The sequence below is a fragment of the Penicillium lagena genome, assembly GCF_028827675.1.
Source record: "Penicillium lagena strain IBT 129212 chromosome Unknown utg000005l_segment0_segment0, whole genome shotgun sequence".
Classification (NCBI taxonomy): Eukaryota; Fungi; Ascomycota; class Eurotiomycetes; order Eurotiales; family Aspergillaceae; genus Penicillium; species Penicillium lagena.
Window position 1 is genome coordinate 956,334 of NW_026623226.1, and position 15,263 is coordinate 971,596.

Here is a 15,263-nt window from a genome sequence, read left to right on the forward strand (position 1 = left end):
ACGAGTGTAAAGGAGACTTCAGTCGAACAGTCTATCTCGTTCCTGGTGACAGCTTCCACCCTGAAAAGACAACTCGGGCAACACCAACCCGAAACCGACTCCGGGGTAAGTCCGGGGACTTTACCGTGGTGGAGTTGGACGGATAAGAACGCCCCTCTGAGTATTCCGCTGGCTGGTTTCTCTCTTTATTCACGCACCCGCTACCTCGCCTCGAATACTCTTCAGCGCAGCCCGTCAACATGGCAGGCGATAAACTCTGGTCTGCACAGCAGATCTCCTCGCACAAAACCCCGGACGACTGCTGGATTGTTGTCGACAACCAGGTATGGGATGTGACCGACTTCCTGGACGAGCACCCCGGCGGATCTACGAGTATGTCTTTCTTCGATCACCTTTACCCCAGCCTCGACACTAATTTGTGACAAACAGTCATCCTCAAGTACGCTGGCAACGACGCCACAAAGGCATACTCGGAAGTACACGCGCCCAGCGTGCTGAAAACCAACCTCCGCGCGGACCAATTCAAAGGCATCCTCGACGAGTCGACTATCGATGCAGAGTGGACCAAGCCACCACCCGGCGAGTCGCCCAAGGTGGTATTGGACCATGAGAAACCACCCCTGCACACGTTGATTAACGCGCATGATTTCGAAGTCGTGGCGTCCAAAACGGCCAGTAGTAAGACGTGGGCATTCTATTCCAGCGCGGCTACGGATCTGATCACGCGTGACGCGAACAAGTCCTGTTTCGATCGGATATGGTTCCGGCCGCGCGTGCTAAGAAATGTTCGTGCCGTGGATGCGCGGACGAAGATTCTAGGCGGGGACTTTAATCTTCCGCTCTTCGTGAGTCCCGCGGCGATGGCGAAGCTCATCCATCCCGAGGGAGAATGTGCCATTGCTAGGGCGTGCGAGAAGAAAGGTATCATGCAAGGCGTAAGTTCTTTTCTTCTAAACTGTCTATCCAACCTACCTTACCTTGCTTACACTCCTCTAGATCTCCAACAACTCCTCCTTCACCGTAGATGAACTCCGAACCGCGGCACCCTCAGCCAGTTTCTTCTTCCAGCTATACGTCAACCGAGACCGCTCGAAGTCCGCCGCCCTACTGCGCCAATGCTCCGCAAACCCGAACATTAAAGCCATCTTCGTAACCGTCGACGCCGCGTGGCCAGGTAAGCGCGAAGCCGACGAGCGCGTCAAAGCCGACGAGAGCTTATCCGTGCCAATGGCGCCATCCAAAGCCTCCAACGACAAAAAAGGCGGCGGCCTAGGCCGCGTGATGGCCGGGTTCATTGACCCTGGTCTTACATGGGAAGACCTGGTCTGGGTGCGGCAGCACACGCATCTACCCGTCTGCCTAAAGGGCGTCATGTCGGCCGACGACGCCATGCTCGCAATGAAGGCTGGGCTGGATGGGATCCTGTTAAGTAACCACGGTGGCCGGAACTTGGATACCAGTCCGCCGTCGATTATTACTCTCCTGGAGATCCACCGGCGGTGTCCTGAGGTGTTTGACAAGATGGAGGTCTACGTGGATAGCGGGATCCGGCGCGGTAGCGATATTCTGAAGGCTGTTTGTTTGGGTGCGACGGCTGTGGGGATGGGGAGGAGTATGCTGTTTGCGACGAACTATGGGCAGGAAGGGGTGGAGCAGTTGATTGATAGTAAGTGGTCGATGTTGAGAGTTCAAAACCCTCCCAAAAAAGGGAAGGCTAATGGGTGCTATAGTTATGCAAGACGAGCTCGAGACCGCCATGCGCAATACTGGGATCACAACACTGGAGGAGGCATCACCCGATCTGGTCCACACGGGGGATGTGGACCATCTGGTGCCTGCATCGCGGGGACATCCGTATGCGCAGGCGGTGGCCAAAGGGCGTCGACCGGGAGCGAGGCTTTGAATAGGAGTGAGATAGACGACGATAGTATAGAATGGACATATCCAGGGGGAATTCCCGGCGAAGAATGCAATGTCCAGCTGACCATCCAGTGGACTAGACTATCACTCGCTAGTAGTGAAAAAGACTCTATGATAGAATATTGAGTGTAGACTGCAGACCAAGGGGTCAGCTGGATCGCCTCACCGCTCCACTTCTCAACAGTTGAGGAGGATCGTTAGTCATTAACTAGTTAACGCTAAGTTACGTGCCCTATTACTTATGATTCATACAACGGTTAACGTATCTATTCCCCTGTCGAATAAGCATACTAGTTACACACTGCTTTCCTGCTATTGGCTCCCCTCCCGGTTGCAGCGATCGCAGAGAGGGGAGGGAACCTTGGAAGCGTCATCATTGGAGAAGTACCCGGTACCCGCGTGCTCCGCTGTGCTGGCGGGTACGGGGTAGTACCTAGTACATCTCCGGCATACGCCGTAGATCTCATCCTATAGATAGACATTCCCCTTGGAGCACGTCAATCACTCGCTCAATCATAGTCCAGACCGCCCATCTGCCCCAACGTTTACTCCAACCCTATAAAGGTGAACTCCCTCCGCTTCCGTCTTACTTCTTCCTTGCTCACCATCCCACTACAGCTACACACCACATCACACCATCTCTCTATACAACATTCAATAATGGCCGCTCCCCGCTCCTCCTCCCTGCGCGCCCTGCGTGTGCTCTCCCAGCAACACTCTACCACCACCGCTGCTGCCGCGCCTGCCCGCCGCAACCTACACATCACCGGCGTTCACTCCGCCCAACCTGCCAACCCGGCCGATAAGGCCTCGCTCTACTCCGCTCGCAGCGTGCCAGATCTCAAGCTCGAGTGCCAGCGCCGCTCCCTGCGTTCTGCCGGTAGCCAGTCTGAGGTATGTAATTGGATGACGATGGATAGTCATCAGCAACGCAACACAACACAAGCTCACAAGATGCTCTGAACAGCTTATCGAGCGTCTCTCCAACCATGACGTCCTGCAATCCCGAGCTTTTAGCATTGCTATGCGTCGTATAAACGGGAGCGCTTTCTCTGAGTACGTCGTTTGTCATACATACTTCTTAGTCAATCATACTAACAATCCCCAAAACAGCACCCCAACAACCCGCCCCTTCAACACATCCCGCTCCTCCAAATCCATCCACGACACCTCCCCGGTCGACCTAGTCTACATGCCCTCACTAGCAGACCTCGACGCACCATCTGCACCCTCATACCCCCGCGTCCCGATCCTCCCCGACCTCTCATCCTCGTCACCCGTTTCATCTTCGCAGTCCCCCCACCCCTACTCCGGCGCCCCACCCATGAAGCCCCAGATCTACACCGTGGCCGGTGCCGGCGCCGACGTCGCAGCAAGCCCTATGAGCGAGGTCACCGATAACCACGCTGTGGATATTGATCCCTTTTCGCTGACTGAGGCTGTTGGGCGCTCTCGCGTGGGCGAGGAACTCAGCAGGGGTGAGAAGGGGCGACGGGAGCCGGGCATTGTTAGGGAGCTTTGGACGGGGTTTTTGGATGATGTTCTTGGGCCGAAGGAGGTTCCGCGTAGGACTTAGGCGGTGGCGATGGTGAATGAGACGAATCTTCTTAGTCAATCGCGTTTTGTTGTTCTTGTCGTTCCGAGTCTGAGCTTTGAGACGGACACGGAGAACTAGCGGTACTTTTTTGTCTACTTCATGTAATATCTTCTGTTGAGTGCTCGCACTCTACAGGACTCTTTTTCCTTTGTTGTCTTTGTCTCTGTTCAATAATACAGAGTCAGTCATCCAATGCAGTCCAGTACTGCATTTACCTACATCTTAATTCCTCTATTCTGTATCTCTATTAAGACTCCACTATTCTTCCCCGATTTTTCCCAAGCCGAGGCATGTCCCCTTCCGGGACACCGCTCTGCTCGTCAGTCCGTAATGATCATCGCCCAGTCCGGGACGGCGTCCGATCATTCACGATGCCATTGTCTTGCTTGTGTCTGGCAGTTAGACGGCCCGAGGCTATCATTCACTTCTTGTGGATGATCCCTTCTACTACTGGACCTGAGTCTCTTGCACTGACGTAGAGAGGGCGTTTTGTTTCTGAAGGTATTCGGGATAATTGAACCAGGTGTTAGTATGTATATATCCAGTGGTTCTTGGAGATCTATCTAGGTACTCTTCTCGTAAATTGCTCGTTACCATATCTACAACGATAGCAACCACTTGAGCTGGAGTCCTGCAATCCCTCGTGAAGTGTCTTGGCGAAGGATACGCCAATTGCTCATCCGTGCACGAGGCAGTTCTTCCAAGACTCTTTAGCAACAAGAAGCAGCGTTGTGTTTACCCGTTGAGTGCACTTTCCGATCTATTCCGACAATCGGCCCCCGGCTTGAATCTAAAACATGGTCGCCCGAGGACACCTTCAAGGATTATTTATTGTTTGAATAGTTTGTTCTAGGTGCACGTGGAGTGGAATTTCCCTCTGTTGGGTCATAATAATTGTGCTATGCTGTGCACATCAACCTTGGGTCCATGCATCTCTGACAGTCCCTCGAGTTATAATACACAGTGCACACACTGTAGTTCTGAAAAGGTGAGCAGATCTTATCCTAAGTCAATTATGTCCCCGTTGTAAGCTATGTTTATCCCGCGAGCACGCGTCATCATCCCGTGCATGACTAGTTGGAGGTTCAAGTCGATTGCTGCTTGACAGCAATAGTAGAGTGTGGATCACGCAATTACAGCTCTTATCTATTTATTCAAGCAAGAGTTGCAAGAAGCTGGGAGTAGAAAAAAAACAAAAAAAAACTGCCCTTTGTCGGAGAGAATATTCGGGCCTCTGTCAGGGGGTTCGCCCGTTTCTGGATAGTTTACTATCTGGTTGGACTTGAATGCCAAACCATCCAATCTAGTACTAGTCAACTGGTAGCCATTCAATCCTCCTCTCTTATCAACTTCGATCGCCCAGATGATTATCAGTTCGTGGGTTCAACCGCGAATACATCCAGCTCTATCCATGTCACTGCGCCTCTTGGCACCTGCCGGCTACACCGAAAACCCACCGAGCCCACTTAGCGCAGCACCCTGGACCAACCGATCGGCCGATCGACACCGCGAACAGGTTTAGAGCAACGCAGCTAGCCCACTCGCGTCTCTTGTCAGGGGCAGTTCCTTCCTGGTGTTGGAGGGAACTGTGGGCGGTCTAAGACCCCCCCTCACGTCTGTCTGTCTGCCATGGGGAAAGTGATTTGCTTTCTCTCAACCTTCACTCTCTCACTCATTCGCAATTCGTGTTTTCGGTTTGTTTTCTTTTAAATTATTTTAATTTCTTGTCTTTCTTTCGCATCAATTTCTTTTTTTTGTTCTTGCTATTTTGCTTGCATCTTTCTCTCTGCTTTCCCCGGATTTTTTTCGCCCGACGACTCGCTCGCGCCACACATTTCGGATATCCACACGAACTGTTCAGCACGAGCAGCAGGTCTTGCTTGGAAAGACCGCACCGCTAATGCGGACCTCTATCCTCTCTAGCATCTAGATCCCTTGCCAGATCATGCACTTCTCTTCATGTCTAGCGGTCATCGCGGCCTTCTCGACATGCACTCAAGCGTTCTATCCATATAACCTCGAGGACGGCTATTCCTCAGGAAGCGAAACAACCCGGGTCACAGTGGGCCGTCGCCGCGATGGAAAACCGCCGACACTGGCTCTCCGGAAACGCGCTGTCCGCCGTGATGATAGCTACACGATAGTCGAGGCCAACACGCCCACGCTTCCAAACAGCGCCGCCCTGGACCAGGATGGCTTGGATTACTCCTACTTCTCTGTTGTAGAGGTCGGTTCGGAGCAGCAGCAGATGTGGCTGGCCCTTGACACGGGCGCGCCAGAGACTTGGGTCTTTGATGCATCTTGCACGGAGGAGGTGTGTACCAGCCATCACATGTTCGACGATGGCTCCTCCTCTAGTTTCACTCCCAACGGATCCGGTTTTAGTCTTGGTTATGGCACCGGCTCCATTGCCGGGACACTGGGCAACGACACCATGTCGTTGGCCGGCCTGAGTGTGCGACTGGTCTTCGGGATGGCTACTTCCGCATCCGATTTCTTCAAATCGTACCCCTTCGACGGGATTCTAGGCCTGGGCCGCTCCAGCACTGAAAGCACTGATGGGTGGAATATGCCCTCGTTCATGGACATGGTCGCGGAGGCCGGCTATCTCGGGTCCAACATCGTCGGGTTCAGTTTCTCGCGCATGTCGGATAACCCCAAGGACGGAGAAGTCAATTTCGGCGATGTCGACACGACCAAGTTCCAGGGCGATATCACGTACACTGCGACAGACGCCGATAACTGGTGCATTCCCCTGGACGATGCGTACGTAAACGGCCAGGCCGTTGGCTTCTCTGGAAAATCCACCACCATCGACACGGGGACGAGCTACATCCTCCTTCCGCTGGCAGATGCCCAGCAACTCTTCTCGCACATCCCGGGCTATTATCAGAGTGGCGAGAAGTTTCATATCCCCTGCAACACGACTGCTTTGTTGCAGTTCTCGTTCTCCGGAGTCCAGTACTCCATCTCCCCGCTGGATTATATCACCAAGGCCGCCGGCGGCGGCTGTGTGTCGACTATTGTCGGTCATCAGTCGAGCGATGCAGATACTTGGCTTGTTGGTGATGTCTTTCTCAAGAACGTGTACACCGTCTTTGACTTTGACAACGCGACTATCGGCTTTGCGCAGCGGGCTGATGCTTCGGCTGCGACTGCCACGTACACGCCGATTGCTAGCACTCTGCCCACCGCTACTGGGACTACAACCGGGACTACAACTGGTACTACAACTGGTTCTGCAACCTCGGAGACAACGACAACGACCTCCACGAACTCGGCTTCCCGAGTTGGGCATGCGGTCGGATTGCCCCTGTTGAGCGCTCTTCTCAGCGCACTCTTTGTTTAGATTCCAGCCATTCATGTCTATGCGAAAGGTTACCTGCACATTTAGGGTCAGTGTTTATACATCCATGTCTCTCTCCAAGGCCACTATGGCATACTGTCATCATCTCATTCTGGTATCACGCCAGTCCACATATTTCTTTCTGCCTCTTATATATCCCCTTGCCTCCTGTCCCATTCTAGGGCGTCTCTGAGCTCACTCCTACATGTCATTCGGATGATTATTTAGACCTGCAGCGTCTATTTTATAAAAGATATACATACCTGTAATAATCCATCAATGAAGACCATCCGTCAGAGCACTTTCTCCGGAATGAGCGTATAAGACTTGGGATCCGACTCTACCGACGTCGTTAGTACACAACTCAATAAATGGTGAAAACATACCTAAGATACTGCGATCAAAGTCCTCAACCCGATTGAACCCACCAACCGCCATCAGAATATCCAGATCAGCCAACAATGACTTCATAACGTGTCTCACTCCCTCCTCACCCATAATACTCAAACCCCAAACCCACAACCTCCCCACGAAGACAAACTTCGCACCCAGCGCAAGAGCCTTAACAACATCACTCGCCCCGCGCACCCCGGAGTCGAACATAACAAAAATCTGCTCCCCACACGCATCAACAATCTTCTCCAACGCATCCAAGCTCGCAATCGCACCATCCACCTGCCGTCCGGCATGGTTACTAACCACAATCGCGTCAACGCCCATCTCAACACACTTCTGCGCATCAGCGACAGACTGGATCCCCTTGATCGCAAACGGCCGCCCGCCAGAAATCCGCCTCCACTCCTCCATCAACCAGGGGATCTTCTCCCACGACCACGCACGGCCGTGCCAGATAGAATCGATCCATTTCGTCGACGCAGCAACGGCATCGTTATCGACATCGATGCCATCTTCCGCACATCGTCGCCGAAACACGGGATCCGTGAGACCGAGGTCGGCGCCAAAGCCCCGGTAAAACGCATAGTTCGACCGCGCAACGTCGCCATGTCGCCAGCCGAGCTGCCACGTGTCCGTCGTAAGAATCAAAGCGTCAAACCCGGCCTTCCATGCCCGATTCAATAGTGACAGCGTCAATTCGTCGTCGTGGGGCATGTAGAGCTGGAAAAACCGTGGACCGGAGCTCCCGTTCGCGGCGCCGACGGCCTCGATCGAGGCACTTCCCGCCGTGGAGAGGCAGTATGGGATATTTAGCTCGCCCGCAACTTTGGCTACCGCTGGTTCGCCTTCCGGATGGTAGATCTTGTTGATTCCGACGGGTGCGAATCCTATCGGGGCTGAGACGCGGTGGCCGAAGATGGTGGTTGTCGTGTCTCGTTCGTTGGTGTCGACTAGTTGGCGCGGGATGATACGGTGCCGGAAGAAGGCCTGTCGGTTCGCTAGGTGGGTGTTTGACATGCCTGCATTGGAGGAGGCGTAGAACCTTTTCTCATACTCATTAGTGACTTTGCCCGCGTCGGTGAAGTGTTTGATATGAGCGTACCACCCGCCTTCACTGAGTCTTTCTTTTGCTCGCTCTTCGAGCTCTCGGGGGTCTAGTCTACAGCTTAGTACTTTGCTATACAATCTGTGGCACTGGCATGCGCACCTGTGCTGAAGAGTGGTGCCTGGCCTTCATTCGGCTTCCTGAACTGCTCCCGCTGATACAGACTCCATTGCGGCGTGGTGCGGTTCTGGATATGGGGGTTTGTCGGGTCAGCCATATTGATTGTAATCTCACTCAGTGTCTAGTTAATCTGATTTGGCTGAAAATGATGAAATAAGTGTTGGTATTGTGATTCCAGCGCCAGGTAAACTATATTTATTGATGACTTCATTCTTACGTATGTTTCAGTCAAAAGAACCGTTATGCACAGGTTTCGTCATTTCACGTTGAATAAAGTTAAGCGATCTAAACAAGCTTTGGTAGGTATAAATATCGCAAGGTACGTATGATCCAGGTACAGCTGCTCTGGATTGGATTGCATTGGTCTAATCCGACGGAAGCTTATGACAGAAGACTCTGCGCTGCTAAGCGTGGAGGGCCTCGTCGCTCTCCTAATCTAACATCTGGTTCTTAATTTCGACATGGTCTTTTATTTAATAATTAATTAGAATGAAATACCTAGAGGAATTCTCACTCAGATATACGAGGTGCCACTGTAGAATTGGTAAAGAGTATTTAAATTACTAATACCCCCCCATGGCAATTCTTAAGTGGTACAGCCGCTGACTGCCGGCACAATGATAAGCGCGGTAATTCTAAGAATTTCAGACTTTTGCAACCCCACTGCATATTGCTCCTTTCATCAATTCGCCTGACAATTTAAATACCCTACCTTGAAGACCGTCATCTTTAGTGAAAGAGGGAGAAAAGAAAGACCTTATCCTCTGAAACTTCACTGAGCGCTAATCACAACACATGCTTCAAGTGAGTTAAGAATGTATTTCCTTACTAACACAAAGAACATCATGACTCACCCGCCTATGACAATCCAGCACACATCTTATTATCTAGCTACTTTTCTAACGCGCTTTCTAACTTTTGTTCTATTCGGAAGAATGCTCATCAAACTTGACGACCTGGCCACCCCGTCCATTCGTTCGCTGCTTACGCTCCATTTCTCCGAACTTCAAGACAAGACTCCATCGGAATCTTGCTATGTTCTCAATATCGCCGATCTTCAAGAGCCCGGTATTTCCGTGTTTTCTGCCTGGGAGGGTCCAGAATTGCTAGGATGCGGTGCATTAAAAGAACTCACTCCTTTTTCCGGAGAGATCAAATCTATGAGGACAGCAAGAACACACCTCCGAAAAGGCGTCGGGAGGGCCATCGTGCAGCATATAATTAGTGAAGCAAGGAGGAGAGGATATACTTGGCTGAATCTTGAAACTGGGACGGATTCTTCGTTTGTAAACGCACGGAAATTTTACTGCAGCATGGGGTTCGAATTTTGCGGTCCATTTGGAAACTATGCTGCCAGTGAGCGAAATTGCTTCATGAAAATCAAGCTATCTTAAACAAGAGGATTATATGTATTAAGGTGGTTATTTTTCGCGGTTACTAACTATCCTACACTGAACGGGAGGCCTCAGCTGACTAGGGCTAGGCTTGCTTAGGATAATAGGCAGTAGACTTACAATTAGGACAGTGTCTACTACCAGCCAAACACATCCCTACCAAGCGAGGCCGTCGCTGAATTGTCGCCCTAGCCAGAGTAAATCCTCCTCGAGTCGATTGGCGTGGTTGGCGCTGAGAGATATGTCTCTAATCCCCGATCGAGAACAAGGCCCGCAGACCAATGATAGGCCACATAATAAATGCAGTCCCTACCGATCCGAAGTATGTACTCGGCATTTGGGGCATTACGTCCCGAGAATCGCCGCCGGGGCCGGGCGCTAATCCACATCGGGCGCACTCGGGACTCTCCCCTTCTCATGCCGCAACATCGTGTTGTCTACCACCCGTCTTCAGATAGCACAATGCTCGGTCTCACAGGAAGAAGGACTGCTCTGGCGAGGCCCAAGTGCCTCTCGCCCTGTAAATCACCTGCTCGTGCAGCGCTGGTGCCAGCAACACAGGGAAACAGCGCTCGTTCTCGGGAGTTCCGCTCCACGCCCGCACCCGCCGCGTTCCGACCGACATGGATGCCGATGCGCGTGAAGACGCCATGGATTGATGCCCTGACGCAGAGCCGTGAGGCGGCCCGTGCCGGTGCACAGCAGAGCCAGACGGCGAGCGTGAAGCCGGATCAGACATCGAAGAAGATGTCCGATAGCTACTACAGCGCTGTATGTATTTTCTCCGTCTCAAAGACTCAATGCTAATTATTTGATATAGGTCCTGCCTTTGGCGCAAGATAAGTGGCTCCTAGATACGTATCTTAATGCTTCTGGACATATCAGGTAAGTTACAATTTCATTTTATCCTCTATTCAATTCTAACAAATGACCCCAGACTCGGGTCCCTGCTTATGGACTTGGATGCTCTCGCCGGTGTCATTGCATACCGACATACAGGTGATGGGGTTAGCACCGTCACTGCTGCTGTGGACCGTATCACCATCGAACACCCGCTGATGGAAATCTGTGACCTCGAGCTTAGTGGGCAAGTCACCTACGCTACTGGACGGTCTAGTATGGAAGTGTCGCTGCAAGTGTCCAAGATGCTTCCGGAGGGTCAGGCTGCTACGCCGGAGGACGTGTTGATCACTTGTGCGTTTACGATGGTGTCACTGGACCCGGCAACGAAGAAGTGAGTGCTGCCTGGTATTTAATAACACAGTCGACGTACTAACATCGGACAGACCTGCCTCTGTAGCACCGCTTATTGTCGAAACGGAAGAGGAGAAGCGTCTGTTCAAGAAAGGCGAGGAGAACTACAAGGCCAAGAAGGCGCTGCGAACTCGCAGCCTGCTTGAAAAAGCCCCGGACGATGAGGAGAGCAACCTGATCCACTCGATGTGGACTAAGGAGATGTCATATCTGAGTAGGTGGTTCCACTATACAGAGAGATACATTGCTAATAAATCATAGACCCGCAATCCCCCGCAACGCGACCAACAAACCAAGTCTTCATGAGCGACACAGTCCTCAAATCCGCAATGATCATGCAGCCCCAAGACCGCAACCGTCACAACTTCATGATCTTCGGCGGCTTCCTGCTCAAGCAAACATTCGAGCTAGCATTCTGCTGCGCAGCCTCGTTCGCCCACGCGCGACCCAACTTCGTCGCGCTGGACCCAAGTACCTTCGAGAACCCGGTCCCCGTCGGCAGCGTGCTGTACCTGCGCGCAACGGTGGCGTATACTGAGCCGGAGGAGCGTGAATCCGGTGGTGGTCGGTACACCAAGGTGCAGGTGCGGGTTGACTCAAAGGTGCGTGATGTCGAGCACGGGACTAAGAAGTCGACGGGCATGTTCAACTATACGTTTTTGGTGGAGAAGGATGTCCACGTTATGCCTAAGGGATATGGAGAGTTCATGCTGTGGGCTGATGCGCGTCGCCGCGCTCTCAATGCTGCTGCGATTGATCCGGCACATAAAACTAGTGCTCTGCGAAGTATCCAGGATAGCGTGACGGAGTAAATAGAGTATTATAGATGTTGCAGCCACATAACACCAGTGCCGACTACGGGTAGACTCCATATCCGAGTAGTTCATATACTGTATGCCGCCTTAGGAATGGTCTGCACGTAAAGACTCCCCAGAATATGAATTTCTTTGATTCAACAAATCACTAGATTTCATCAATTCCCCTCAATAGCGCAACAATCTGATGGGACAAATTTGCAAGAAAGATTACTGTTTCTAGATTTGTCAATTTTTCACGTTTCTGAATCTACTTTTGGTTTGGTAATTGAGTCTAGAGATGTTGGCCGTAAAATTCATACATTTGAGATCCCTTTCTGTCGAAACCCTGCTCACCATTCAAATTCCTGAAACATGTCAGTTCATAAAGGCTCCGTGTGACATAGTGCGGACAACTAACCTCAGTGTATAGAGTTATGGATGGGCCATCTTCACACATGCTCTCAGATACAGCATTCCGTGTTTGATCGATCATTTTCACAGGGCCACATGCCCCAACCATGATGCGATCATTTGGATCTGCAGAGGCAGTAGCAGTCTTAATGAGGCTGGAAATGTCAGGACGCCCTTCTCGGATGCCTGTTGACTTGATCGAGCTCGCCTCTCTGGTGCTCCTCGACGCGCCTTTCTCCAGATCGCCGCCATCAGACTTTGGGACAAGTTTCGGAGATGATGCGCTAGAGCCACGAGTGACATGGATGACCAAGTTGACTATCGGACTCATCTCAAGTTGTCTCAATTCATCTTCAAACCATTCCAATGTATCTTCATCACAATTAGCAGGAATCCTTGGGTAGGATCGACTATCATTTCACTTACCGCCGTATTGAACAGCCCATATAAAGTCGATAGTCTTTGAAGCCCTTTTTTCTGCGATTTTCTGAATCAATTTCAACGCTACAGCAAATGTGAAACTAGCCCCACTACCACCTGCGACAAGAATGACCTTGTCATACACCCCAAAGTTCGGGACTTGTCCGTAGCCTCCGTCAACAGAACAGCGCAGTGATCGTCCTGGAGATGACTGCGCAGCGTTGTAGAGGTCACGGGTAAAACCATCGTAGACTCGAATCACAAACTGAACCGGATCTACCGAAACCATTGTGAACGGGTGAGTCTCTGCCCATCGAATCGCAGGAAGCCACAAAAAGGCATGGGATCCCGGTCGAGAGCAAATAGGACGGCTGAGCTGTACTCGAATTGCATTGTTTGGAAGGGGGGTTATAGTTGCATAATTGCCAAAGAAGTTCCAACACAGCTTGCCTGCCCTGATTATGCGATCGTACATCCAGAGACAGGCTATGAAAATGGTGATGATAATTGTGGAGTCTTTGAACTCGGGCCGGTGCATGCCGAGTGTGATCATGATGAGTATGAACATTGTAACATGCATCACGTAGAATACTGCCTTGATCAGTGAGTGGCCTTCGGTTGAGAGTGCTCGTGCTCACCTTCATACTGCTTCGGCATAATCCAAGGGACTGTAGAGACGCCAATGAAAATCATCGCAAGGCCGGCAATAGCTCCTGCATAGTCCTTTTGCTCTTTGAATTTGTACAATATGTCGCTGATGGCCGACTCGGTCACAAATATAAGGCCGTGGAGGACAGTAACGAGGATGCAGGTGTAGCCGGCAGTCTTATGCAATGGACGTAACTTCTCGTAAGATTGCGCTGAGAGAGGTGCGAGGGGCGTGTTTTTGAGGGCCAGGAACACGAGGAGAGCCAGGTTTGCAACTGAGATCCTAGAAGTCAAGTGTCGTAAGCAAATGAGAGCGGACCGTCAGACACAAATATATTCGTACCAACCTAATCGTCTTGCAATCTAGAAATAATCAGCGCTGTGTATTAATTAGAACATGGCTGGATCAATACGAACATATTCAGCTTCCATTTTATTGTTTGTCAATAGTAGAATCAGGTTAATAGCCCAGTATATCGTGTACAGAAGTAACCTGTCGACCGCAAGTCCAAAGACCTTGCTGAGAAAAAAGCGTCGCAAAAATCTATAAACAGTCAGTCCAGCGAACAAGAATAGTCCGGTCAGGCCAGGTTTATCGCACAGAGAAATTTTGGAGAAGGCTCTGGCGAAGATGCCAGTCTTTTGCCTGTACCCATAATGGAAAATGAGGAATTGAGACCACTGGCGAACCATGAACAATACCATGATTGCTCCCATAGAAAGAGCGAAGTATTTGCTACTCCATACATTATTCTCTTGTCGAATGTCTTTGGCGTCACTCATATTGAATGCCGCCGGAGAGTATTGAGCTGAACAAGATCAGTCGGTACGGGCTGAACACAAAAAAGCGTATGAAGAATTCATGCAGGTTCTCTGTCTTCTGTAGTCCCGGAAATCGGCTCTGATTTACATTTAATGTCCCTGTACTCGGTGGAGTTAATTTTAGAGAAAAAAGGGCGCAGCACTGCCACGAAGCAGCCATGGAGTTTCTCGATTCTTCCGTAATTAATGTTGATCGACTGCTTATAAGCCGACACAAGCCGACACCGGTAGCACTAAGTGGAGGCGCCGGAGCCTTCTTGCAAGAAAAATCTTATCTGATCGGAAACAAAGTTTGTGCTCTTTTTCCCTTCTTGTCTAGACCCACTGGTTAGACCAAATAGGTGTAAGTTCACGAGACATGATTGGGAGAGGCGTTTGAGCCACCAGGACAGGTGCGGGTACAGATTTCAAGGAGTACTACGGATTGTAGAATTAATTTACGTCAAAACCCACATTAAGTGGATATACAAGATTTCTAATCATGACTATGAGCAAGTTCGGTCATCTTGGCGTCGACTGAAAGGACCTAGGCGAGCGAATATCAGATGGCATCTAATCAATCAGATAAGCGGGTAGCTGTGGGACCGAGGGTTAAACCCTTCTCGCCCAAATCCACAAAGTTCGCCGCTGCACGCTCATTGTAGGCATTCTGCGATCATGTACTGAGAATTGTAAGATTTTTATTACAGGATTTTTTGGTTTCTTTCTCCCTTCACGTTAAAGTCACCTTTCGTGCTTTTCTGATCAGCTACAAGTGTAGCCCGAGCCAAATCCGTCATCGACCCCGAAGATCGGCATTCCGCCTTTCGGCAAAATTCAACACGGCATGGGTCCGTGAAAGTAGCTGGTTTGGGAACGAGGGATCTGCATTGGCTCTAGCAATGCTATTGCTCTGCGCAGCCACAAAGAGGTATGGCATGACAAGGCCCATTGAGGTTCTGAAGAGCCAGCATAACATATTGAGCTGGCTAAAAGAGCGGATATAATCTGTGAGCTTTATTTAGAATGCATGTGAAGATACAAGCCCGTTGAT

At 50.9% G+C, this 15,263-nt stretch overlaps 6 protein-coding genes across 6 annotated transcripts; 4 read left to right on the forward strand and 2 right to left on the reverse strand.

Annotated features, from left to right (window-relative positions):
• Positions 1-239: 239 nt before the first annotated feature.
• Positions 240-1,903, forward strand: N7510_007075 (FMN-dependent alpha-hydroxy acid dehydrogenase; the record flags this gene model as incomplete). The annotated part of the gene is made up of 4 exons (XM_056979000.1): positions 240-372; positions 430-935; positions 997-1,666; positions 1,731-1,903. 4 exons carry the CDS (start codon positions 240-242, stop codon positions 1,901-1,903), a joined length of 1,482 nt encoding a protein of 493 aa, XP_056832043.1.
• A 677-nt stretch (positions 1,904-2,580) lies between these two features.
• Positions 2,581-3,496, forward strand: N7510_007076 (SAP domain-containing protein; the record flags this gene model as incomplete). The annotated part of the gene is made up of 3 exons (XM_056979001.1): positions 2,581-2,814; positions 2,888-2,976; positions 3,034-3,496. The coding sequence occupies 3 exons, from the start codon at positions 2,581-2,583 to the stop codon at positions 3,494-3,496; spliced, it is 786 nt and encodes a 261-aa protein (XP_056832044.1).
• Positions 3,497-5,462: 1,966 nt separating this feature from the next.
• On the forward strand, positions 5,463-6,866 carry N7510_007077 (pepsin-like aspartic protease; the record flags this gene model as incomplete). The annotated part of the gene is made up of 1 exon (XM_056979002.1): positions 5,463-6,866. The coding sequence occupies one exon, from the start codon at positions 5,463-5,465 to the stop codon at positions 6,864-6,866; it is 1,404 nt and encodes a 467-aa protein (XP_056832045.1).
• Positions 6,867-7,156: 290 nt separating this feature from the next.
• N7510_007078 (uncharacterized protein) lies at positions 7,157-8,581 on the reverse strand (the record flags this gene model as incomplete). The annotated part of the gene is made up of 3 exons (XM_056979003.1): positions 7,157-7,203; positions 7,250-8,413; positions 8,467-8,581. The coding sequence occupies 3 exons, from the start codon at positions 8,579-8,581 to the stop codon at positions 7,157-7,159; spliced, it is 1,326 nt and encodes a 441-aa protein (XP_056832046.1).
• Positions 8,582-10,340: 1,759 nt separating this feature from the next.
• On the forward strand, positions 10,341-11,944 carry N7510_007079 (putative acyl-CoA thioester hydrolase; the record flags this gene model as incomplete). Its single annotated transcript, XM_056979004.1, has 5 exons — positions 10,341-10,649; positions 10,699-10,763; positions 10,816-11,112; positions 11,165-11,346; positions 11,394-11,944. 5 exons carry the CDS (start codon positions 10,341-10,343, stop codon positions 11,942-11,944), a joined length of 1,404 nt encoding a protein of 467 aa, XP_056832047.1.
• Positions 11,945-12,221: 277 nt separating this feature from the next.
• Positions 12,222-14,191, reverse strand: N7510_007080 (ferric reductase family protein; the record flags this gene model as incomplete). The annotated part of the gene is made up of 6 exons (XM_056979005.1): positions 12,222-12,712; positions 12,767-13,351; positions 13,399-13,691; positions 13,752-13,771; positions 13,826-13,952; positions 14,010-14,191. 6 exons carry the CDS (start codon positions 14,189-14,191, stop codon positions 12,222-12,224), a joined length of 1,698 nt encoding a protein of 565 aa, XP_056832048.1.
• Between the last annotated feature and the right edge of the window lie 1,072 nt (positions 14,192-15,263).